Consider the following 25,309-nt stretch of genomic DNA (forward strand, 5'->3'; position numbering starts at 1 on the left):
ATCGGGGGTTTGTTTGAAGTGAAGTGAAGACTTTGTGATAAGTAGGTTCGTTAAATCGATGTTCCACTGTAGCAGATATGCTAAACGAACGCGTCGCGGCATTTAACAAAGCGTTAAGTTTAGGCGCGTCGCCCCTAAGAAAAGTTTTTAAGTCCAGCCCTTTTCTTCAGAGAGTCCGCAGTTCTTCCCCTTTGAAACTTGAACTCAGGATCCCTCAGAATAGCAGTCCACTGTCCAAACCCGTGATTAGTTATCCCTTCCTTTAGAAAATAGTCCTCTTCTGTTGTGAATTTCAAAACATGACGAATGTTCCGCTGAGAGCGCAAGATTCGTTTAGGCGGGGCGTCATTTTGCACTGGTTCAACAGAAGGCAGGGCGTTGGAAGTTGAATCGCCGAGTCTTGCGTTGACGTCCTCGTCCACTTCTGACCCCTTAGCGCCTTGAAGTTTCTGTAGGCACTCATGACCCTTCAAAGCAACTTCGCGGGATCGTTGCTTTTGATAGTGAACTTTAGCAACGGCAGAGCTGTGTTTTTGGTCTTCCGACAAAATCCTCTGCTCTTCGCTAGTGAGCTGATTGAGGCTCTGCGTTTCAACAATTTGGCGATAACGCGTGGGATGGATGTACTTTCCAATTGCATCAAACACCAGTTTGCTCATGATCTCGCCCAATTTACCGTGCTGGCCTCCATTTCTGTTGACGAGAACGAAATCACACTTGGGTTTAAGCAAAGGTCTAACGTACGAGATGTAACCATTGAGCACTTGCATGTTTGCATCGGAAAGAATCAAAGAATCAAATCCATACTTTCCAGCAGTCTTGAACGTTTTCTGATCAATGAATCCACCCTTTTCCTTAGCTGTATCAATCATGTCCACCGTCAAATATTGATAAGTCATAGGACGTGACCCCTTTACTTTGATGAACAGATACATGGCTACGAATTTCGTGGCAAATGTCAAGTCCGAGGGGTTAACTTGAGCTGGACTCGATTTGCACATCTTCACGGTATTTTCGTAGCGCGGCAGATGGAATTTCACGACCTCCAACAACTCCTCCATTGTTGCCCAGTGGCCTCTTGCTTCCAGCGTTTCAATGTCTAAATCTTGTGTCCACTGCAATCGCATCATCTTTGCAACTGTCTTTCGCGCTCTTTTGAGATACAACTCTGTTGCAGAGAACTTTTGAAAGACTGCCTCTGATGCACCGTGAAGTTTTCTGAAGTCGATCATTTCGGAAATAGAGTCTATGTAGCCCAAACGCCCACCATGGCCGAGCTTGCATTCCTCTTGTAAGTAGTCGATAAACTTGAACAACAAATTTGGAGAACATAAACTAAAGTCCACCACGTCAAAAGTCAACTCTTCCTCGTCTTCACAACAAAATCTTAGAAACTTAAAGCATCTTGTAACTATTTGTTGCGCTGCGCGATCCTTCTTGTAACCGCCACCACTTCCAGTCAACCATTTCGTGAATACCTCGGCAATTTCACACGATAATGAAAATGAAGGAAGTAACTTTGCGGCATGCTTTGCGCTCTCGGTTGTTTGATCTTGAATTGGTTTCACCTTCGGAACATTTCGCGAATCTGTGATTTCTTTCGAACTGGGCTTTTCATCAAAATAAAAGAACCAACTGTGCTTGTTATAAACATGTTTTCTGCACCCTCTTTGACTTTGAAATCCATCATGGTCGCACTCTTGTATTGGGCAGTGATACAAGCTGTCGGTTTCATCTTTTTCCAAGTGAAGCCTTTTCGGTTTGGGCGACGCTCCATCGATATCCGACCAATCGACTTTATACTTCTTGTTCATTTTGCCTTTTAAGCGCATCTAGTCAACACGATCTCGTTTAAATCTGAACCATAACCGAGGAGCCGATGACGAGCAAAGGAACTGCATATATGTTTGTATTTGCCAAAGCATGCCCTTACTTGCCCGCCCTCATTACTATTGTGCAAAATTCATGACAGTGACATGCCACCAAACTCGCCCAAGCAGGTCTGAGCGCGCCTTATTGTTTGCCTCATTCCCAAAGGCCACCTTAATTTGGGAACAAAATGGGAATGCGTAGAAAAATGGTCCAAAATCTGTTCTCAAACGACCAATTTGGGAACAATATGTTCTATTCACAGAGAGGAACTCGGAACAAAACAGTCCTAAATGACCCATTTGGGAACAATGTGTTCCATCAACAAAAAGGAACTCGGAACAAAACAGTCCTAAATGACCAATTTGGGAACAATGTGTTCCATCAACAGATAGGAACTCGAAACAAAACAGTCCTTATTTATCAATTTGGGAACAATGTGTTCCATCAACAGATAGGAACTCGGAACAAAACAGTCCTTATTTATCAATTTGGGAACAATGTGTTCCATGCACAGATAGGAACTCGGAACAAAACAGTCCTTATTTATCAATTTCGGAACAGTGTGCTCCATCAACAGATAGGAACTCGGAACAAAACAGTCCTTATTGATCAATTTGGGAACGAAGTGTTCCATTTACAGATAGGAACTCGGAACAAAACAGTCCTAAATGACCAATTTGGGAACAATGTGTTCCATCAATAGAAAGGAACTCGGAACAAAACAGTCCTTAATGACCAATTTGGGAACAATGTGTTCAATTTACAGTTAGGAACTCGGAACAAAAAAGTGTTAAATGACCAGTTTGGGAACAATGTGTTCCATTTACAGATAGGAACTCGGAACAAAACAGTCCTTATTTATCAATTTGGGAACAATGTGTTCCATGCACAGATAGGAACTCGGAACAAAGCAGTCCTAATTAATCAATTTGAGAACAATATGTTCCATTTACAATTGGAAACTCGGAACGAAATATTCCTCTTTTACACTAGAGTGAACATTTTGTTCCTACCTTGTAAAACACCTGGTCCTCTTATAGTCAATAGGAACACAAAAACGAGGAACAGTCCATACTAGAGGAACGTTCCTTTTGGAATATAGGAACAGCCAACGAAACTTAAAATCAGCGAATAAAAGAGTCAAAGACTATAGAAAAACTCCAAAAAGCGTAAGTCAAGCACTTCTGCGAAATGAAAACGGTCTTTAAAATTTGGTGAAGTCTCATTCAATCGAAGGCAGCAAAACGCGCCAGGATCAAATTTTGGGAAATGTAGAAGATCGTTTCCCAAAATTTCTGTTCCCCCTGAGTTTTCGGGCAAAATATCTCGGTGCAATGTGTTTAATCTGCTTCCAGCAGTGTATTTGGACAGAGGTGATGGCAAGCATTACGTTTAGAATGCTTCTGGTTTCCGTTGAGTTTGCTCGCTGATTTTAAAAGCATTAATTTCATAGATATCCTCGGAACTCTTAGGACGAAGAAAGGGGTCCAAAACAGTCCCCTGTTAGTTAAAAGTTCACTTTCTTTAAATCTCAGAACACCGCAAAATCCGTAAAATCCGCCGTATTTTAGAAAAAAAAAAAAAAAGATATTAGCAGGTCAACTGCAACTTCAAACTTTAAAACTTGAACGGCAAGAATTCAAATTGAACTAATTGCGACTCATTTGACTGTGAAAGGCAATGTCGAATCATAGAAAAAAACTAACTGCATATGAAATTCATATTCCCGTTAAATCCGTCATTCCCGTTAAATGACAGAAGTTTTAAATATCTTATTATATATTCCTAAAGGAATATTTACAGTAAAAAAGAGAAGTATATAATTAGATATTCATACCCCGTTAAATCCGTGAAATCCGTAGTTTCCGTCCATTAAAGGAGGTTGTGCTTGTGCTAATATATTACAACTACTCAGCTTACTGAAACTGTAAGTTTTGACCAATTTAAACTTCTGTCATGAAACGGGAATGACGGATTTCACGGATTTAACGGGGATATGAATATCTAATCATATACTTCTCTTTTTTACTGTAAATATCCTTTAGGAATATATAATAAGATATTTAAGACTTCTGTCATGAGACGGGAATGACGGATTTCACGGATTTAACGGGGATATGAATATCTAATCATTTACTTCTCTTTTTTACTGTAAGTATCTTTAAGAATACATTATTAAAATAATATATATAACATATATATTTTCTTAATAGATACTTACAGTAAAAAAGAGAAGTAATATAATAATATATTAAGGATATTTACAGTAAAAAAGAGAAGTATATGATTAGATATTCATATCCCCGTTAAATCCGTGAAATCCGTCATTCCCGTCTCATGACAGAAGTCTTAAATATCTTATAATATATTCCTACAGGATATTTACAGTTAAAATGAGAAGTATATGATTAGATATTCATATTCCCGTTAAATCCGTGAAATCCGTCATTCCCGTTTCATGACAGAGGTTTGAATTGGTTAAAACTTGCAGTTTCAGTAAACTGACGAGGCGTTATACATTAGCACAAGCACAACCTCCCTCAGTGGACGGAAATGATGGATTTTACGGATTTGACGGGGATATGAATATCTTGAAGAATGTTGTGTTTTTCTTATGTTTAAGATTTGATCAGTTCACGGGGAATGTGATGTTTCAACTCAGATGAACTTCTACTACAGGAACGGGAATGACGGAAATTACGGATTTAACGGGCATGCGAATCGAATCTTGACTGTAAACTTTCTTACGACTAGCAACCTATCCTTTCTTAATTGGCTTTAAACTTGCCATATCAACAGCACCCAGCAAGTCTCTTGTTAACGAGTTGTAAAAATTTTACACCAGCGAGACCAGAACACTTGCTCATGACTTGATCTCTAGCGCAAATGGATACAAAACATGCAAACTCAAAAAACAACATCAATCTGGGAAAAGTCGGCAAAGGCGAGTGACGGAAAATACAGATTCAACGGAAATATCAATTGCATCGTTTTTCCACGTTAAATAAAGTTCAGTCAGATTCAGTATCTTGGCCGTTAATTTCCTTCGACTAGCAAACGGGAGTGATGGAAATTACGGATTTAACGGGCATATGAATTGCATCTTGATTTCTTACGACTAGCAGCCTATCCTTTTTAATTCGCCTTAAGTTTGCCGTATCAACACTACCCAGTGAGTCTCTTTTAAATGAGTTGCGAGGTCAAAATACGTGTTCATTATTTAATCCCTAGCGCACATGGATACTAAACATGCGAACACAAGAAACATCATCAACCTGGGAAAAGTCGGCAACATTGATTATTTTTTTCTTCAGGTTGAATCATTAACACTTTCTGTCAACTCATTGTCCACCGAGAATTTGATGCGAAAGTGCGAGATAAGATTGCGAAACATTACATACAAGTGTTCCGAAGTCAAATTAACATCAACGTCGGTCCTCTTGTTCTCCGCAGAAAAGATCAAAAGAAAATAAGGAAGAAAGCTGTGAATAGGCGAAACAGCGAGACAGAAATTATCACGACGCGTCTTTGAATCATTTTCAATATTGTTCTCGATTCTTTGGGTCCTAATGAAGCTGAAATATATCAAAGGATCCTTGTAAACACAATCAGCGTTTAGGACAAAAGTGCAACTCTCTTGAGGGGAAAACTACAACACAAGATTATCGAGGACAATTCATCAAATTTATTCATATCAGGTTTTCAAGGCTAAGATCACTATTTAAAGAGATATTTGAATTCATTTCTTTCTCTAAATCTTCCGAAGATGCGTCGGGCGAAAGCACCATGCAAGCAGTTGAACAGCGAGGCTATACGAGGAGCAACCTTATGCTACATGAGTCCTGTTCTGGCTGGACAGTGTAGCGTTATAAGTGCTAAATGTGTGTGGAACGTAAAAGAAAAAGACCTTGGACGATCATGGAACTCGATTTGCAAAAAGAGGGATATTTGCGACAAAGCGATTGCAGGTTTGTTTGCTTGAGAGAATTATTTAAGATTATTCTTGATCAATGTTACACGGTTGTGAAAATGTTTTGTTTCCTTTCAACAGCTATACCAAACACAGCGTTTTTCGTTAGTGCAATATCGACGCACGAAAAGAAGAAGGGAAGTATAAATGAAGAGAGCGAGGATAGTGAAGAAGACCAAGAACCCAGTCCAATACCCAACATGTTTTCTCAACAATGGCTCGATGGAGATCCGACTGTGATTAATAAATCGTTGTGGCCTGCGATAACGTACTGGTTGGTACTGACCACACCTAACGGCGCCCCCGCCAATCCACTGGTAGTCCATCGAGCACTGCTGGAGTGTGGAATGGGTGTAACGGCAAAACAGGTAATACCAATTTTTAAGATTTCAAGATCTAAGTTGATCGATGGTGTTATTTTTACCGCGATTTAAAAACCCATTTTCCCAGGAAATGGTACATCAAAGTCTTAATGATAAGAAAGTACATACAACTCAAGCAGTTGCATGGCCAAGATACGTTTGTCTTTTAGTACACACTTCAATACGTTTGTCTTTTAGTACACATTTAAAAAAAGTACATACAACTCAAGCAGTTGCATGGCCAAGACACGTTTGTCTTTTAGTACACACTTCCCACTAGAAATTTGTTTGTCCGTGTATGATATTCAGGTTTATATTTTTGTTACAGGTTCAGTTTCAAGATGGACAAGAATGCACTGCCATTAAGGAACTTTACAACCTCCTGAAAGACCACAAAAACCCATATATGCAAGACATCGTAACAGCTTCCTATCAGCACAGTTATCGAGAGGAAATGTCAAATCTGCTTGGAATTGACCAAATGGTCTCACAAGAGCTGGAAGAATGTGGCACCGAAAAGGTTGTGCGCGTAACATTAATAAACCCAAGTTTCCAACCATCCTTGGAGAATGCTCTGGCCAGGATGATCGAGGCAAAGTTGCATATCGACAAGTTCGGTTTCAGCGTGTCCAACGCAGGTGCGCCAGCCTTTGCATCTGATGAGAAACATCTGTCTGACAAGCTGACGATCCTCGTCAACGACATAACCATCGCCATGGAAAAGCTTGAATACGCAAGTTATCGAGGCAAAGTTTATAAGAAGAATCCGAGATCAAGATACACTTATTCGTACAAATGTGAGGCAAGAGCGTTTATTAACAGTCTCGCCACCAATGAGCAGTTCAAGTCTAGACTGATACGAGATATGAGGAAAGTTATCGACCTGCTTGCCGATCCAAACTGTGAACTCTTCCAGCCTCTGGTAATCGATTATGACCTAATAGAAGTCAACAATGGTTTTTGCTGGTCTGTAAAAAATCGTGCGTTTGTTGAAAACCCCATCGAAGTGCGGCAAATAGGAAAGCTGTCGCCTAGATGCTTTTGTGCATACGATCCCGCAACAGAAGCTGACCCGAAGTATTTTCGTGAAATCTTGGAGAACAGCTTGTCTGCAAGTGAAGTGGCAATGTTTTGTGAAGACTTCTTGAGACTTTTGAACTACAATGCGAAGAAGCACAAGGACAAAGTACCTTGTCTTGTAGGAGCTGCAAACAGTGGAAAAACGAGCCTGTTCTTCCCCATCCAAGGACTTGTGCACCACGGAAACATTGCAACGGTCACGAGGCAACGCGCATTTAACAAAGCCATGATTACCCCATTTACAGAAGTGATATTCATAGATGAAGCAGATGAGAATGTACTGGACATCTCCGACTGGAAGATCCTCACGCAGGGTGGCTACACTGCTCATGATATCAAATACCAAACAGCAAAAGCATTCATAAACAGATGTCCGATGCTGGTGACGGCACAGCGTAACCTGGACTTTGGTCCCACTCACCAGCCAGCCATGGACAGACGCCTCCGCACATATCATTTCAAGAGCCTTCCAGATCCCAAAAAGAAGGCAGCAGCTTGGCTGAGAAAGCATGCGATGGAATGCGTGGTGTGGGCTGCCAAGAAAGCAAACGATCGTGAAGGCAACACCGACAATGAAGAGGACGACACGGACAGCGATGAAGAAGGCACCTTGCAAGGCACAGAAGGCACTTTGAAGGTGGAGGAGAAGGAGGCCATCAGGTCACTGTCACTTTCAAGTCCTCTAGTGCAGGAGACTGCAGTTCTCAACACGAGTGACGAGGAAACTCTCGGAGATAGCATGGAAGAGGCTGACTCAGAGAATGACGAACTTGCTCCTATAAAAGAGTCGCTAGCAAGGTCGCATCCAGATAGTCTTAGATACCGGCAGCTAAAACACATGCTTCGCGAGGAGGAGAGAAAGCGATTTGAGTCACGTGACCGTGCCAAGAAACAACACCAGGCAAGAAAGGCTGCCCTGAGAGAGAAGGGGGTCAGCACTCAGAGTGCCGAGTTACTCTCAACAAATCCCGACTCAGCCATGCCGAGCGCAATCCAAAGGGAACTACAGAGGCACCAGGATGACCTAAGAGTACGCCAGGAGCAGGAACGACGCGAGACAGCACACAAAGCATTTGAAGGCCAATGGCTACGCAGTACAGAGAAAGAGCTACACGACTGCGTCGAGTCCATCTCAACCTGCCTCGATCCCACCATTCGAAAGTCGTTGACGGCATATCGCGAAGTCCTTGAAGACAAGTTGAGGAACCATCACCGCAACCTTGGTACACTTGGTTCCAGCGAAGCCTTGCAAGAAAGGAAACGCGTCTGTGTGTCTCTCGGTCTCCTCCAGAACAGACATCAACATCTAGTGAAGACTGTCCACGAGGCCTTGCCAACCGCACAGGAGCTTGGCGAGTCGTCGGCCTCCAAGGGAAGCCAAGAAGTTGCTTGTGCACAAGAAGGCACTGGTGGCCGTAGAGGTGATGAAGAGGTGGTGGTGGAAGACGATGACGAAGAGGACCTACAGATGTTTATCACTCCAGCACCCAGCTGGCACACAAGCCACACGGAGTTCGAGAGGACACGGAAGGAAGCCACCAGTGGTAGAAAGAGGCCACGATCACAAAGAGCGCAGTCAAAGAGATCGAAAACGCGGTCTGGCAATGCCATTACAAGGTACTTTTCCAGCCAGCAACAGCAAGCTGACGAGTGACATTCATTTTCTTTATTTCAATTTTGGGCATGTTGACTGCGAATGATTCCAGTCGGTTAATTGACCGTGAATAAAATGGCAGCAGTAATGTATGAAATGTTTGGTCTGTATTTCCATGCCAAAGGATCACCTATAGTGGAACCTCGATTTAACGATTTGCAAAGGGCCTAGGAAAATCGGTTGGTTCTATCGGGGGTTTGTTTGAAGTGAAGTGAAGACTTTGTGATAAGTAGGTTCGTTAAATCGATGTTCCACTGTAGCAGATATGCTAAACGAACGCGTCGCGGCATTTAACAAAGCGTTAAGTTTAGGCGCGTCGCCCCTAAGAAAAGTTTTTAAGTCCAGCCCTTTTCTTCAGAGAGTCCGCAGTTCTTCCCCTTTGAAACTTGAACTCAGGATCCCTCAGAATAGCAGTCCACTGTCCAAACCCGTGATTAGTTATCCCTTCCTTTAGAAAATAGTCCTCTTCTGTTGTGAATTTCAAAACATGACGAATGTTCCGCTGAGAGCGCAAGATTCGTTTAGGCGGGGCGTCATTTTGCACTGGTTCAACAGAAGGCAGGGCGTTGGAAGTTGAATCGCCGAGTCTTGCGTTGACGTCCTCGTCCACTTCTGACCCCTTAGCGCCTTGAAGTTTCTGTAGGCACTCATGACCCTTCAAAGCAACTTCGCGGGATCGTTGCTTTTGATAGTGAACTTTAGCAACGGCAGAGCTGTGTTTTTGGTCTTCCGACAAAATCCTCTGCTCTTCGCTAGTGAGCTGATTGAGGCTCTGCGTTTCAACAATTTGGCGATAACGCGTGGGATGGATGTACTTTCCAATTGCATCAAACACCAGTTTGCTCATGATCTCGCCCAATTTACCGTGCTGGCCTCCATTTCTGTTGACGAGAACGAAATCACACTTGGGTTTAAGCAAAGGTCTAACGTACGAGATGTAACCATTGAGCACTTGCATGTTTGCATCGGAAAGAATCAAAGAATCAAATCCATACTTTCCAGCAGTCTTGAACGTTTTCTGATCAATGAATCCACCCTTTTCCTTAGCTGTATCAATCATGTCCACCGTCAAATATTGATAAGTCATAGGACGTGACCCCTTTACTTTGATGAACAGATACATGGCTACGAATTTCGTGGCAAATGTCAAGTCCGAGGGGTTAACTTGAGCTGGACTCGATTTGCACATCTTCACGGTATTTTCGTAGCGCGGCAGATGGAATTTCACGACCTCCAACAACTCCTCCATTGTTGCCCAGTGGCCTCTTGCTTCCAGCGTTTCAATGTCTAAATCTTGTGTCCACTGCAATCGCATCATCTTTGCAACTGTCTTTCGCGCTCTTTTGAGATACAACTCTGTTGCAGAGAACTTTTGAAAGACTGCCTCTGATGCACCGTGAAGTTTTCTGAAGTCGATCATTTCGGAAATAGAGTCTATGTAGCCCAAACGCCCACCATGGCCGAGCTTGCATTCCTCTTGTAAGTAGTCGATAAACTTGAACAACAAATTTGGAGAACATAAACTAAAGTCCACCACGTCAAAAGTCAACTCTTCCTCGTCTTCACAACAAAATCTTAGAAACTTAAAGCATCTTGTAACTATTTGTTGCGCTGCGCGATCCTTCTTGTAACCGCCACCACTTCCAGTCAACCATTTCGTGAATACCTCGGCAATTTCACACGATAATGAAAATGAAGGAAGTAACTTTGCGGCATGCTTTGCGCTCTCGGTTGTTTGATCTTGAATTGGTTTCACCTTCGGAACATTTCGCGAATCTGTGATTTCTTTCGAACTGGGCTTTTCATCAAAATAAAAGAACCAACTGTGCTTGTTATAAACATGTTTTCTGCACCCTCTTTGACTTTGAAATCCATCATGGTCGCACTCTTGTATTGGGCAGTGATACAAGCTGTCGGTTTCATCTTTTTCCAAGTGAAGCCTTTTCGGTTTGGGCGACGCTCCATCGATATCCGACCAATCGACTTTATACTTCTTGTTCATTTTGCCTTTTAAGCGCATCTAGTCAACACGATCTCGTTTAAATCTGAACCATAACCGAGGAGCCGATGACGAGCAAAGGAACTGCATATATGTTTGTATTTGCCAAAGCATGCCCTTACTTGCCCGCCCTCATTACTATTGTGCAAAATTCATGACAGTGACATGCCACCAAACTCGCCCAAGCAGGTCTGAGCGCGCCTTATTGTTTGCCTCATTCCCAAAGGCCACCTTAATTTGGGAACAAAATGGGAATGCGTAGAAAAATGGTCCAAAATCTGTTCTCAAACGACCAATTTGGGAACAATATGTTCTATTCACAGAGAGGAACTCGGAACAAAACAGTCCTAAATGACCCATTTGGGAACAATGTGTTCCATCAACAAAAAGGAACTCGGAACAAAACAGTCCTAAATGACCAATTTGGGAACAATGTGTTCCATCAACAGATAGGAACTCGAAACAAAACAGTCCTTATTTATCAATTTGGGAACAATGTGTTCCATCAACAGATAGGAACTCGGAACAAAACAGTCCTTATTTATCAATTTGGGAACAATGTGTTCCATGCACAGATAGGAACTCGGAACAAAACAGTCCTTATTTATCAATTTCGGAACAGTGTGCTCCATCAACAGATAGGAACTCGGAACAAAACAGTCCTTATTGATCAATTTGGGAACGAAGTGTTCCATTTACAGATAGGAACTCGGAACAAAACAGTCCTAAATGACCAATTTGGGAACAATGTGTTCCATCAATAGAAAGGAACTCGGAACAAAACAGTCCTTAATGACCAATTTGGGAACAATGTGTTCAATTTACAGTTAGGAACTCGGAACAAAAAAGTGTTAAATGACCAGTTTGGGAACAATGTGTTCCATTTACAGATAGGAACTCGGAACAAAACAGTCCTTATTTATCAATTTGGGAACAATGTGTTCCATGCACAGATAGGAACTCGGAACAAAGCAGTCCTAATTAATCAATTTGAGAACAATATGTTCCATTTACAATTGGAAACTCGGAACGAAATATTCCTCTTTTACACTAGAGTGAACATTTTGTTCCTACCTTGTAAAACACCTGGTCCTCTTATAGTCAATAGGAACACAAAAACGAGGAACAGTCCATACTAGAGGAACGTTCCTTTTGGAATATAGGAACAGCCAACGAAACTTAAAATCAGCGAATAAAAGAGTCAAAGACTATAGAAAAACTCCAAAAAGCGTAAGTCAAGCACTTCTGCGAAATGAAAACGGTCTTTAAAATTTGGTGAAGTCTCATTCAATCGAAGGCAGCAAAACGCGCCAGGATCAAATTTTGGGAAATGTAGAAGAAGGGAGGAAGGCAGGAAAAAAGGGAGGAAGGCCGGGATGAAGAAAGGAAAGAAGGTATAAAGGAAGGAAGGGGAGAAGGAAGGGATGAAGAAAGGAAAGAGGGAATGAAGGAAGGAAGAAAGAAAGAAAGGAAGGAAGGACATCGCGTTCGTAAGTACACATTTCTTCGATGTTTCCGTGTTTAACGAGAACAAGAAACAAAGTGGAGAGTAATGAAAGTGGAAAGCGTGTCTTAATGTTTAAAAATTTCTCGCTAAACTTATTTATTTGAATTATTTTAAGAATATTAATCTCACAAGAAATTAAACTGGCATTAATTTTCGGGCATTTCAGCTTACAATTGCCTTCGGATCTGCGCAACATTTTCAAGTGTACCTGAACTTAATTTTTTTCCTGCCAATACAGCAATTAAAAGATGGTAAGTTATGTGATAAAAGCAACTTTCAGCTTAACACCGTGAGCGTCTTGGCTTGGTATGTTCGGGCACTACTGTTACATTGCATAATTATAATGTAGGCAGCTCAAAGAAGTATTCTCAAAATCACCATTTGCTCCAGACTTGAAATCAAGATAGCAAGTAATATTAACCTCAAACGTTTGTTATAGTTTTGGGTTCTGATGAACAATAAAATGTGTGGAAAGAGATTGTGACGAAGTCAAGTTTACGACCAGGCAATTAGCTTGTTGTCTTTAAGTTGTAATCTTTGATTAACCAGCTCAAGAAGATCTAGTGCTGAAATAAGAACACTGTTTAGATTACAATGTGCAATACAGTCACTACAAGTTGCTGCAGCTACTATACATAATTTTCCTAAAGGATTTCTGTCTAGACCCATAGTGAACCGACTGACAGGTCAACAATTGTAAACTTCTTCCACTCATTATGTCAGATAAAGATACAGGAACTAAAACGTGAGGTAGAATAATATGTCAACAAAAAAATTGTGGAAACAACTGGATTATTTGATCATGAAGATAAACCATTTAAGAGATTTAACTGTGCATTCTGGATCTCAGTTGCATGAGCTTCTGTACAAACAGCTGAAACAGATCCGTGCCATTTGTGTTGATCATAAATTAATAGCACTCAAGACTTGGAATCTTATCACTTTAGGGAAATTTAGTGAAATTCTTTAATTTAAATTCAATAGTAATAAAATTGGCAATCATAATTTATCATCTATCTATCTCTTTTCCTCAAAGAAACAGGTATACAAGTCCTGCTGTGGATTTTGTCCTTCGCCATTTCCTTTCCGCCTTCCGCCTTGTCCTTATAGCACACTTAATCTCACTGTTAAACCACGGCAAGCGCTGCCTGCAGACAACCACTTTCTCCTTCATCGCGCATGCTTGTCCAGAAGAGATGTTAGTATCGAATTATAACCGGATGTTAGCTCATTAAGGTCACTGTATTCCCTTGTGCAAAGTTCGGATTTTTCCACATCCTGGCGTAAGGCATCGAAATCAGTTGCCTTGAGATAGAAATCATGTAATGCGCGCTTGATAAAGAATCCCTAAAAGGAAAGTTATTTGATACACTTGAAACTGTAGACTCCTATATTGAAGTGGAAACGATAATTGACCAAATAGAAAAAACTGATCATCCATGTCCTTCTCTTTGTCAGTATAATCTGATTCTCCTTTTTCCCTTTTCATTTCTTTTCTATTGTAATATTAATGATAATAAAAATTACATATAATTTACTTTAATTTTGATGTATAGCCTTATCTAAATCTGCGTTATTATGTAAAGTTAAGTTTTCCGTTTTCCAGCATGTTTGTAATTAACTGTAATTTTTTTTTGTCTTGTCCCGCCTCAACTAGCTTTGTGGCTATTTGCGAGACAAGCCCTTTATATAATCTGAATCTGTAAATAAATTGTTGTTGTTGTTGATCATTTCATGGAAAGTGCGCAATATAAGAGATAAGAATATAAGAATTAAAATTATTATTATTATTATTATTATTATTATTATTATTATTATTATTATTATTACTATTATTATCATTATTATCATCATTAGGCAGAATATCTGTAGCGGACATACAATACCTTGCTACATTTGTTCAAAGTGAGTGGAAAGTTTGTCTTTCCCGCTTCCCTATAGACCAAAATACACAAGGTCTCAGCTGAGTAGCTGCCAGGAATTTAGGTAGTGGGAAGGCTCAATACTTAAATCAACAAAGTCTTCAAGAATTCACATTTTATTTTTCTAAATTTCACACATCAACTAATAATTGATTGACTTGTTTGGTCTACCCCCTTATTATACAAAATATCTCGATTGCAATGGTTCATAAAAGTTAATCCACATATAATCTAAACAACACAAAGCTCAAAGCTTCAAATGAAAAGTGGTAAGGGCAGTCGCTTCGAGTCGTTGAGGCAAAAGATGATTAATGTTGGATATTAGGAGAGTGCAAAGATTCAAGAAAGCAATATACCACAGTTTAACACCAGCCTAGTGAAAACAAGTCGATGCGCGTCGCGCCCACGTCAGAGTTAGCTAAGGTTAATTGGCGCTGCTACTACCTGTTATTAAAAAAAGCCTGCATTGGCAGAAAGACAATACAAAGTTCAGGTGAACTTGGAAATCGCAAACATACTGAACATAGATCGAAGAGAACAGTTAAAATGGCGACTTAGATTCTAGAAATAATTCAGTTAATAAGAAACTTGAAACAAATTCTAACATTACGACATGCCTTTCACTTTCATATCTCATCAATTCGTTTCTTGATCTTGTTAAACAAAGAAAATTCGGACAAATTGGACAGCTCTGAGGAACTGCCTTCTCCTTAGCGAAGCCATGAAGGGAAAAGTTATTTTTTATCCCGACCCGTGCCCAAGGGCGCACATATTTCTGAACCTCCGAACTCGCTTATTACTGAGCACAGCTTATTCTTATTACATCACTAAGATGACGTGGTCGCCCACTCATCACGGGGAGTCTGATATCACTTAGGATCGACCAACAGCGATCTGAATATTTCAATTTATATGTAACATGAATCGAAGACAGCATGGAATATTCATACTAAGTGAATCAGCCATATTTTCACATAGGATCACTGTAATGACCTGTTATATCAAAGGAACAAAGCAAGTTAACGTGTAAAAGCAAGATATAAGGTACTATGTGCAAGTATTCGTTTTCCAAGATATGACTTACCCTTTGGGCATTTTCCTTGTCCAGGATCAGTGCTTTTCCTTAAAATGCAATATTTGCCGGCAGGCCACTCTTGACTGAAGTAGTTGCTTCCCGGTTCTTGTATCTTACTGCAAAATCCAGTTTTTACTCCCGCTCTCAATTCTCCAGACGGAACTGCTTTCATCCCAATTAAGTTGCCTTTATTGTCAGCGTGAATAATTCGATTTAAGTCTGTCACACTACCAGGGTTCCACTGGAACCCAGCCTCTTGCGGACACACGTTTGTTCCGTCTTCCTTCGCGGTATAGAGTGTGTAATACCCGGATGGCCACGACAGTTGAAGCTCCATAGGATTATCTGTAAATTTAGGAACAAAAGCAGACGTGTTTAAAGGGCAGAAAAGAAATTTCTGGTATAGGTTTTTTTTTTTAAATACGAAATAAAACCAAAAAGTTATAAGTTGAAATCTTGAAGAAAGTAAAAGTAAAAAGTTAAGCGTAAGGAAAATTGACGTCTCTATGAAGACTTCAAGATGCTGAAACAGTTCACAGATTTTTCTTTTTGGTCTTAACAAGATAAAAGGAGATAACTTTAACACTTGAGCCCGACTCGACTAGCTTGATAGCTCACCTGCGTTTTTTTTTTTCAACTCTTTGTATGTATTTTTAATATTTATCCAAATAAAGTTATTGTTGTTGTCAGACAGGACCTTGCTAGAAGACTAGAAAGTGTTCGGTCTCAATATGCGGTGAAGGTGCTGCAGCGAACCCCTGAGGGAACAACGTGGACTTTGAATATCGAAGATCAAAATCCTTCAATCACAAACTCCCAAAGCGAAGATGAAACGTGCCAATCACCACCATCCACGTTGCTACTTGTATTGATACACAGTAAATCGACACCGGCCATCGCCTGATGAAGATAAGCTGTAAACGTTACAATCAACACCTATGCTACACAATCGTGAGACAAACGATTCATTTTGTTTTATGGTTCAACAGTCATGCTATACAAAAATTTGTAAACAATGGGAACGGAGGTGAAAATTTACGTAGAATTCACCATTACCTATAGCTCTTTTGACTCCTTTCCTACCGGGGTACTCCCCAATCGCCTTTCTCATGTTCTTCAAGAATTTTCCCAGTTTTACATTGTTCATTCGCTTGCATGGCGACTTCTTTTTCAGCTCATTCAAATTGCTCCAAAACTTCTCTTGCAATGTTTCTTCGATGCCCATAAGATCCGTCCGAATTGGCTCTGGAAGATCATCTCCACCAATCTGGTAAGTGAGTTGTTTCTCTCCAAATTCCTTTTTGGTTTCCTCTGAATCCTCGAATTTATTTACGTCAACGCTTACAGATCCAGTGGCTCCTCCGTAACCACCAGACACAGAAACACTGTTGCCTACCTGCGAAATGAACGTGAATGTAATAAAAATAATAATAATAATGATGATGATGATGATGATGATGATGATGATGATGATGATGATGATGATGATGATGATGATGATGATAATAATAATAATAATAATAATACAGTCGAACCTCTCTTTACGGACAATTCCCTTGGCCCAGAAAATTTTTTTTATATTTCCTATGAAAATGACCTCTATGATACCGTCCCTCTCTAATCTGGAGAACGCAAACTAAATCTTGGCCTTAGAGATCTATTTCATGTAAACTCCAGACGAACACTATAAAGGTGACAAGGCTAGAGCTGCTGCGATGGAAGTATTATGATGAGATGTTAACCGGAGGGTAATGTTTTCTAGCCGTTTTACCGGAAAGGTTGAATTAGAATTGGCTGACCGTTGAAAAGCGGTCATTTTATTTTTATAAAAAAGACAGGAGAACGCTGTCCACAAGAACGTCACATCATTCTCAACATGATATTTCCATAACAGAGACGAAGGTGCTGACATCTGCAAATGGTTAGACCTTCACGTGGCTGGGATGACCACGTAGAAATGGCAGTCACGTGTCCAATTTGGGGAAGTAAAAGACTGAGGGCGAACCCTACCTGAAGGAACCCTCAGTGTCAGTATGTGGTCAGCTTGGCGTGATTAGCATCGAGGAGCACCACAACGCTGTCCAACAGCCAGAGGTCAATGGGATTTTTCGTGTGCTGGGAAAACACGTACATTGCTTTTTGTTCTCGAACCTTTGTTTGTTTTTGTCGTTTTCTCCTTGTTATTCCTATTTTATTTTCATTATTGACTTGAAGCAATGAATCAATAAACGACCAAAACAATATCTTTCTATGGAGTTTAGTAGGGTGGGTCTTCAAAGGAAAAAGTTTACTCTTAGAATTCTGTTTGCCCAATTTTTCCAGCCCATCCATGTTTTGAAAAAAGATCAAGTCGAAGGTCAACTCACATTTTCCGAGGCGTAAGTCATGAACTCTTTAAGTGAGCTTCTGAATCTTGTTATTGTCTTTGTACCCAATACCACTTTGACGACAACATGCTGAAACAAGATAAAAGACGAATGATCACTAACGTTATGCTTTAGTTATTTAATACTAAGCTAAGCAAGCGTTTCCTTACATGCTTGTCTCGGACAGGGTTTTATAGCTCGTATGTATTTATTTATTTATTTATTTATTTATTTATTTATTTACAAATTAACAATACTTGATAAATATTACATTAAAACTATATTACACGGGTAGACATGAACGAGAAATTACATATATAATATAATTATACGGATTTACAAAGGAAAACACATTTATAAAGTACTTAAGGCGTAAATATTAATATAATATAGCAGCAAGGAGATCAGTTTGAAAGAAGCTTAAGACCTTATAGTATTATCGAGGTCTCCTCCACGACATTTTAAATTAAAGTAATAAATTGGATGAATAAAAAGGGGTCATAAGTAGCCAAATTTGTCGAATTTTTCCTTGACAAGCATCCTTGTTAGGAGAGCTGTGTCAAGGACGACTCTGCTTGGGTGCAAAAGGCTTACTGATGTTGTTACTCACCGAGGAAACTTGACAAGTAATTGGATTGTCAGAAGGTCAAACGAGAAAACTTACAAACGTTTCAAGAACTCAAGACGGAAAACTTGTTCATACTTTATTCCCGAAAAAAAATATATATGGAAAGAAAACTTGCTCGTCCACATACAAGACTGTGTCGGAGACACCGAGTACAAACCTTTGTCAAGGAAGATCTTGTAATTGTTGGCCGTTTCCACAAGTTGGTCAAGAATAAATGTAAAGGTAAGCTAAGGTAAGGTCACAATGCGAGTTTAAGTGGCCCACATGGCCGGAGTTTAAAGCCCGGTTTCTGTAGCATTAAGGACCAAATGTAAAGCATTCCTACTCCACCCTGGATGCAACGTTAGTTCATGGAAGGGTACCCCAGCAGTATGTCGCCGGTACTCATTTTTACATCTGAGTGGAGAGTGGCAAGGAGTGGAAAAGTTCTTGTCTTGGAAAACTTTGCATCCGCCCTCCTTTCTTCTAACGGAACGTGCAATTAAAAGTCCCACGCGTTAATCACTGTACCACTACGCCTCCACATGTCAAGAATAACTCATTCACACGAGCAAGTTTTAATTTCCTTGACTGAAACGTTTGTACTCAAGCCAAAGTTTTTTATTTTCGTGTGCATGACAACACTTGCCGAGCTTTTTCTTTCAGACGATTTTTCCTAATGACAAAACTTGAATACTGAGAAAAATCAACGAGACAACTGGCGAAATTGAAAGTTTTTCAAGTCCAAGAACTAGGTTGTCCGTCTCTCCTCCATCGCGCGTTTTACAGCCACGTGACTCTGTTGCCATGATAGCATGATATTCAGTTAATAAGCCCTTGGTAAAATTCATCATCTCTCGATTCTGCGACCTATACCTTACAATCCGTACACCTGCGTAAACTGAATCCTCCAATTTCTAAGTTTCATTGATCCGACCATTCCCATCATCACAGATCACAATCACGCAAAGAATAAAAACGAAACTCAAAGCACACAAATAACAACTGAACTCGACATCTTCTTTTCTTCATGAAATGAAAACTGTTCAAACTTCACTTACCGTCCCCCACGTATTGAGAAACTGGTAGTATTCATCTCCAGTACGATATTTAACGGGCAAACGACAGACATCAGCAGCAAATCCCTCTGTAAGCGTCCATTGTCGGCTCTCTACTAATTCCAGCTGGTACCTTGCTTCACCTTTATTCACAATTTCCGTGCAGTCGCGAAACACCGTCTCTCCACTACTGGTGCTCTTTTCAATTTTCTCGTATTCTGTGGGGAAATGAAGTGAAAGCAATTCTGGCACAGCACTTTTCTCCTCAGGCGTTTTTACGACAAAGACGTTTTGCACAAATGACTTATTTTGTTGTATCGCTAGGACAAGTATATTAACATGTACAATTAATCATTAAAGTTGACATGGTGGCATACATGCAAAAAAAGTTGTCCTGAGATCTTTGATTGCCCTGTCATTCAATTCAATTTAAGAATTTTGAATAAGCCTGACGTGCCTACAATCCTGGTCAAAAATTTCATTGAAACGCTGGCTCTCCCATCCAAGGTCGATCGAATTTAAACCATTTGAGGAACCAACATAATTATTGAAGGCAAAGCCGTTCTTCCAAATTAGACTGTTTTAGCGTTTTCGGCCCAAATTGTTTGTTTCAGTTCGAATACCCTCTATGACGACCATTTTTGAAACATATTATGGATTGTTGTGAATGACTGACAGATGTCATCAAATAGCTATCAGTGCTTTGTAACGTCTAATGTAAGTAATTCGCACTTTAATACCTTCAGGGTGTATTTTGTTTATTTTTCAGTTTTTCTGTGCTCTATCTTATCCTATTGCATACATTAACAAAAATAAAACTTTTATTGAAGAAAGTATTCAAGTTTTGTCAGGCCTTGAGATCCTGAGTAGAGGGCGAGCGCGAAGGGAAAGAGTATTCCACCCCCCCCCCCTCACCCCTCTAGTTTATCCCACCACTACCTCTCCCGCCCACCCATATGCAGGCCTGTGATACGCAAGTAGGTTTAAATTAGCTGGAGAAAATGTGGAGGAAAAAAAGACAATTGCTAACTCACTTGAGCTCAAGCTGAATGAGAAGTCAAACAATCCCTCGTAGCCAGCTAGTATAAGATAAAATATAAACAGTATTAAATATTTCAGTGATAGGAAAGTAGGCATAATTTAACTTATGCCCCATTCACACCAGGGCTTAACACGTTTAAAAGCCGTTTGTTTCCGTCATCTTGTAAAAGCTGCTTTCGGATTTTTGTCGACTACAGATTTAGCACAAATGAAAGCATAAGTTAAAGTTTACTTGATTCCTATAACAAAGTGAATGTTTCAGCTTTCTGTTTCCACTTTCCATTTTGTAAAACCTGGTTTAATTAAACATGTTTTGTTGGTGTGAATGGGGCTTAATAGTCATTACAAGTTTTGCGAGTAAATGGAGGATCTACATACATGAATACTTTCGCATCAAAGCGTGCGTCCAGAATACTCAGAATGAAGTAAAACTTTGTTCAGTGTCTTAGAGTTTTTCTGTTGGTGTCTCACTTTCGTAGCCTGTCAACTGCTGCTAAAACAGCGCTGTAAGTGAGATTCTGGACAGAGATCCTCTCCTATTGGTAAGCGCCGCGAATAAAATTGAGATTCACGTGAACGAATCTTTAACCGACTTTTCTCACCTTATTTTTTCGTTTGACCGCGGTTAATGTACAGAGACTTGAATAGCCCAATTCCGATCTATTAAAATTCAGCCTGAATTCAATTCAATTTAATTCAATTTTATTTACGCTTATTCCAAATACAATATATTTTTATGGTAAGAAAATAAACATGCAGAGCATTATATTTAACTGGTTTTACCTTCTAGGGAAGAAGTGCGTAGTGGCCAAAGGAACAAGGCTTTCGTGTCGGCCACTACCTCTGAAACAATAACATTACTTCGAGGCTCAGGAGAATAAATTGTACAGTTTATATGGGTTTATTTGCCGGAGCCTCGCAATGATGTTTATTGTTTCAGGCTGAATTTTAATATATCGAAATTGGGCAATTGGGAGGGAAGGCTTCCTCCGCCCAGTCTCCTCTCGTTTTTTTTTTTTTTTTTTTTGCACGCCAATTTCTTTTTTCTTTCTTTTTTTTTTCGTGCTACTATCTGAACCTCTGGGACAGGTTTCCTGTTGCATTTTATTTAATTAAGTTGCGCGGAATTTATGATCAATATGTGGATTACAATTTACAAGAAGTACCTTCAGCTTTGACATCCAGGTTAAGTTTCTCTTGATAGCGTTTGGTTCCGCCAAAGACCCTATTTGATTTTTCTGTTACTTTACTGTCCCTTCCTTCAAAACAGATCTGCTCGGGAACCACCTCTCCATCGTTGGTAGTCAACTTTAATATTTTCCTGGTAAGCTCAAATCCCGGATCAGCACCCCCCAGGGACGTTTTACCCTCGGGGTTTCCCTTCAGTAAGTCGTACTTCACACCAATGAATCCCAGTCCCTTAGGATTTTTATCTCTTTGACAAAATGCACCAGAAGGATCAAGCTGCTCCTCAAGGCCCGAGGCCTCAAGGCCCGAGACTTCAATGTTTTCTTCGTCTGGAAATCCATGCGAGGAACGAGGACACGTGACCACAAGAACCAGGAGGCCTGGCAGCAAAGCTAGAGCTAGCGTCATTTGGGAATCACCTGATGTAATAACGGTATGAAAGCTACTCGCTTTAACAAAAATTAAGTAAGAAAATCAATTCAAGCTATTTTCATGTCCTTAACCTAAAGTACGTTATAGCCCTACTTTTCGATGATGGTGTTCAGTAACAAAACCAGAAAAGAAAACCTTTAAATTAGTCATCAGCAATAATTAGGCTTTTTTATAGCGTACTAAAATATTGAATTAGTGTTCATCAACGTTTCCCGCTTTGAAAGTGGGACATAAATGATACCTGTAAAATAATTTGAAATGTTTGGTGGGTTTTTTTTGTATACATACATTTTGTTAGACATACTGGCTACTTTTAAGACGTAACTGTTTGAAAAAGGGGAAAAACATGTCAAATGAAAATGTTTCTTCTCAATTTAAGTTGGAGTGTTTCTCTCTGGTTCAAGTTTGTGATGGAATTGTTTTATGATTTAGAGATAGTGGCACAAATAAAGAAAAACTTTCTTCAGAGAGTTATTTTATGGACATTCATGCATTGAACTAAAAGCAATACCTGTACAGTTAAAACTGAAAACTGGTGCCAATCCTGACAAAAAACAGGTTTTGCTTGTATTTGTCAACCAAAGCGTGAATATTTTAAGTACTTAGCTTCAGTGAAAAATTATAGTTATTCTTTTTTCTCATCTATTCTACACAAACTACAGTATAAACTTAAGAAATTAGTAAAAATAAAATTTCTCTTCAAAATCACCTTGGTTTTCTCCCAAAAAAACATTACAGTGTACTCTTATAAAGAAATAGAACTTTTTGTAGGTCAATAAATTCAAAAGAATTATATTTATGTTTTACGAGATTTCTTGGAGAAAACCTCATATTTAAATATAATGTTCTTTTTAGAGCGTTGCTTTTGAGAAATGACACACTCTACTGACTGAGTACATATAAGTCAGCCGTTTCTCATGCATTGTTCTGCTTTAAAAAAGTAAATAGAAATAAATATTTGGAAGGAGCAGGTGATTTCGGTTAAAGTTTTCAAATATACTGTAACTAAAATTTTAGAAATAATAACGATGACGTAAATTTTCATGAGGGAAACGATATTCTATGTCAGTTTATTGAGCTTCGTTTCTCATTCTTTCTTTCTCTCCTTTCCGGGCCAAATTTTAACGATATCGTAATCCACCCCTCCTTTAATTTAAAATAGCACAGTATTCCTTTACTGTTTTAGATTTTAATTATGCTGAGTTTTCATCTCAGATTTCATTCCAGAAATGGGAATCAAACCAATTGCTCAATTTTCAAATATGTTTCTAAATTTTAGACAAAATCGTCCTGGCAAAAATGCTCGATATGATTATCGCCAAAAGGAAGAAAAATGTCATATGAGAAAACAACAGAAACAATGAAAAGAAAAAAGACTTAATCTCACAAACATGAAACAGCGGGATTTAAATCAGAAAACTCAGAACAGTCAGGGGCATCAGTTCAACGAGAACATTTAAACAAAATGATTCAAATGTTGTCTCCTGTGTTCCCAGATCGCTTGGTGGTCTTTTAAAGACATATCATTGTATAATTAGCTAATACATTTTTATATGTTAGAGAAAAAGGTGTTTCTTGGAATTTTTTTGTTTGAAATACATTTTAATATGTTCGGGTGCTTTAGCTGAGAATTTAAGTTTCGGAAAATTTTCGGAAACAGAATGTCATTCCCCGAATTTACGAGCTGTTGTTGACTTTACGAAAATGCTAGGCTCTACCCTCTGAAAACAAAAATAATTAGTTTTGCAGTGTTACGAACTTTTCAGCTAACATTTGACCGAACGAAAAACTTAAGATTTTGTTTACAAATAGATCCGAATATCCTAGGAGATTAAGGTCACGCGAACAGATATCCCGGAATGAAACGCTGGGTTCCCTTGTTGAACAGTCTTTTAAGTAAAGGAAACGTACTTAAAGTTATTTTACCTTCGCAGCTAGGAAGTTGGTACTTTAAGTAAATGTCTTGTCGGCTCTCAGTCACAACTGATGTAAACTTATTAACTGTAGAAACTTATAATGAAACAGCCCATGCATTCATTTGAACATTTTGGCATACAATTCTTATAATTTCCAATAAGAATTAGTAGTTAACAAGTAGCGTGTATTCAAGCTAAGCAAAGCGTTAAAATAACAATTTAACCACAAGCCTTCATGCTTATCTGTTACCAAACAACAACAGCTAAAACTAATTACTTATCGTTTCAAACAATAACAAATTAAGAATGTCAGAATTCTTTTTATTAAACAACAAAAAGTTAATTACACTAACTACATGAAATTAATTACACTAACTACAGAGAGATCATCAAATTTCCTCAAAGGTATTTAAAACTCATAAAAAATACTTATCTAATTTTCTCCTCATGTTTGTCTTCCTGTAAACGATCATTATTATCATTATTATTATTATTATTATTATTATTATTATTATTATCATTATTATTATTATTCTACGCAGTTGTATTAAGATGAACAGTGACTTAAAGTGCATCCTGTCATGCGTGTCCACTGGAGTAGTAACTACAGGAGAACCTCGATTTAAGTGCCAACGGACTAGGGAAATTAGTTCGTTATATCCAGGTTCCGTTCCATACATTTTAAAAGGCCGGGATGGGGAATATCGTTCGTTATACCGGGGACTTTGTTAAATAGAGGTTCGTTAAATCGAGTTTCCACTGTATTTCCATTCTTTTCTTTTCCTAAAATGATAAATTTCTAATGACCTCGCCATACACTTCAAACCCATTCAGCCTTGGCAATAATTTTAAAGACTTAAGTGATCCACCTGCACAAAGTTTTTTCTTATCTACCCAAACCTTTTTTTTTTCTTTTAATTCTCACGCTCCATTTTGCCCCCCCCCCCCCCCCTCGCAGATGCCAAGGCACTATAACCCTAGAGGTCTCGGGAGTTTCGCGGCGTGTTGTGGACTAAGGTTCTGTCGCTTTTTCGGGCTAATTTATTATTTAGTTGCTGCCTGTACTTATAATTACGATGCACGCTCGCTTCGAACTCTTTAAAATATATTAAACTACACCTGGTCTTCCTTTTGCTATTTTCGGTGCAAATGAAACTTCGTTGTAACTTGGCCCGAACAGAGGCTCTTCACAGAACAATCCCAATTTTAATAAAAGCATAACCCCAAGAGGTTTACACGCAAGCATCAGATTCGAGAATA

The 25,309-nt window shown here is 39.3% G+C and overlaps 4 protein-coding genes across 4 annotated transcripts in view; 1 reads left to right on the forward strand and 3 right to left on the reverse strand.

Annotated features, from left to right (window-relative positions):
* Positions 1–24,103, reverse strand: part of LOC146450638 (uncharacterized) — a 60,846-nt gene extending 36,743 nt beyond the window's left edge. Inside the window, exons 1-7 of the mRNA XM_085100146.1 lie at positions 24,060–24,103; positions 21,680–22,120; positions 20,507–20,551; positions 19,476–19,690; positions 17,808–17,897; positions 16,498–16,837; positions 15,451–15,786 (exon numbers count right to left, since the gene is read on the reverse strand). Of these exons, the coding sequence (XP_084956272.1) occupies positions 15,451–15,786; positions 16,498–16,837; positions 17,808–17,897; positions 19,476–19,690; positions 20,507–20,551; positions 21,680–22,109 (1,456 nt within the window). The 5' untranslated portion in view covers positions 22,110–22,120; positions 24,060–24,103. The remainder of the gene's footprint in view (positions 1–15,450; positions 15,787–16,497; positions 16,838–17,807; positions 17,898–19,475; positions 19,691–20,506; positions 20,552–21,679; positions 22,121–24,059) is intronic.
* LOC146450646 (uncharacterized) lies at positions 76–2,344 on the reverse strand. Its single transcript, XM_085100156.1, has one exon. It carries the CDS (start codon positions 1,830–1,832, stop codon positions 135–137), a length of 1,698 nt encoding a protein of 565 aa, XP_084956282.1. The 5' UTR covers positions 1,833–2,344; the 3' UTR covers positions 76–134.
* Positions 2,422–8,941, forward strand: LOC146450647 (uncharacterized). The gene is made up of 2 exons (XM_085100153.1): positions 2,422–6,210; positions 6,533–8,941. The coding sequence occupies exons 1-2, from the start codon at positions 5,752–5,754 to the stop codon at positions 8,936–8,938; spliced, it is 2,865 nt and encodes a 954-aa protein (XP_084956279.1). The 5' UTR covers positions 2,422–5,751; the 3' UTR covers positions 8,939–8,941.
* On the reverse strand, positions 9,202–11,470 carry LOC146450648 (uncharacterized). The gene has a single exon (XM_085100155.1). It carries the CDS (start codon positions 10,956–10,958, stop codon positions 9,261–9,263), a length of 1,698 nt encoding a protein of 565 aa, XP_084956281.1. The 5' UTR covers positions 10,959–11,470; the 3' UTR covers positions 9,202–9,260.
* Positions 24,104–25,309: the final 1,206 nt, after the last annotated feature.

The sequence above is a fragment of the Pavona decussata genome, unplaced genomic scaffold (genome assembly GCF_977016875.1).
Source record: "Pavona decussata unplaced genomic scaffold, jaPavDecu1.1 SCAFFOLD_437, whole genome shotgun sequence".
Lineage (NCBI taxonomy): Eukaryota > Metazoa > Cnidaria > Anthozoa > Scleractinia > Agariciidae > Pavona > Pavona decussata.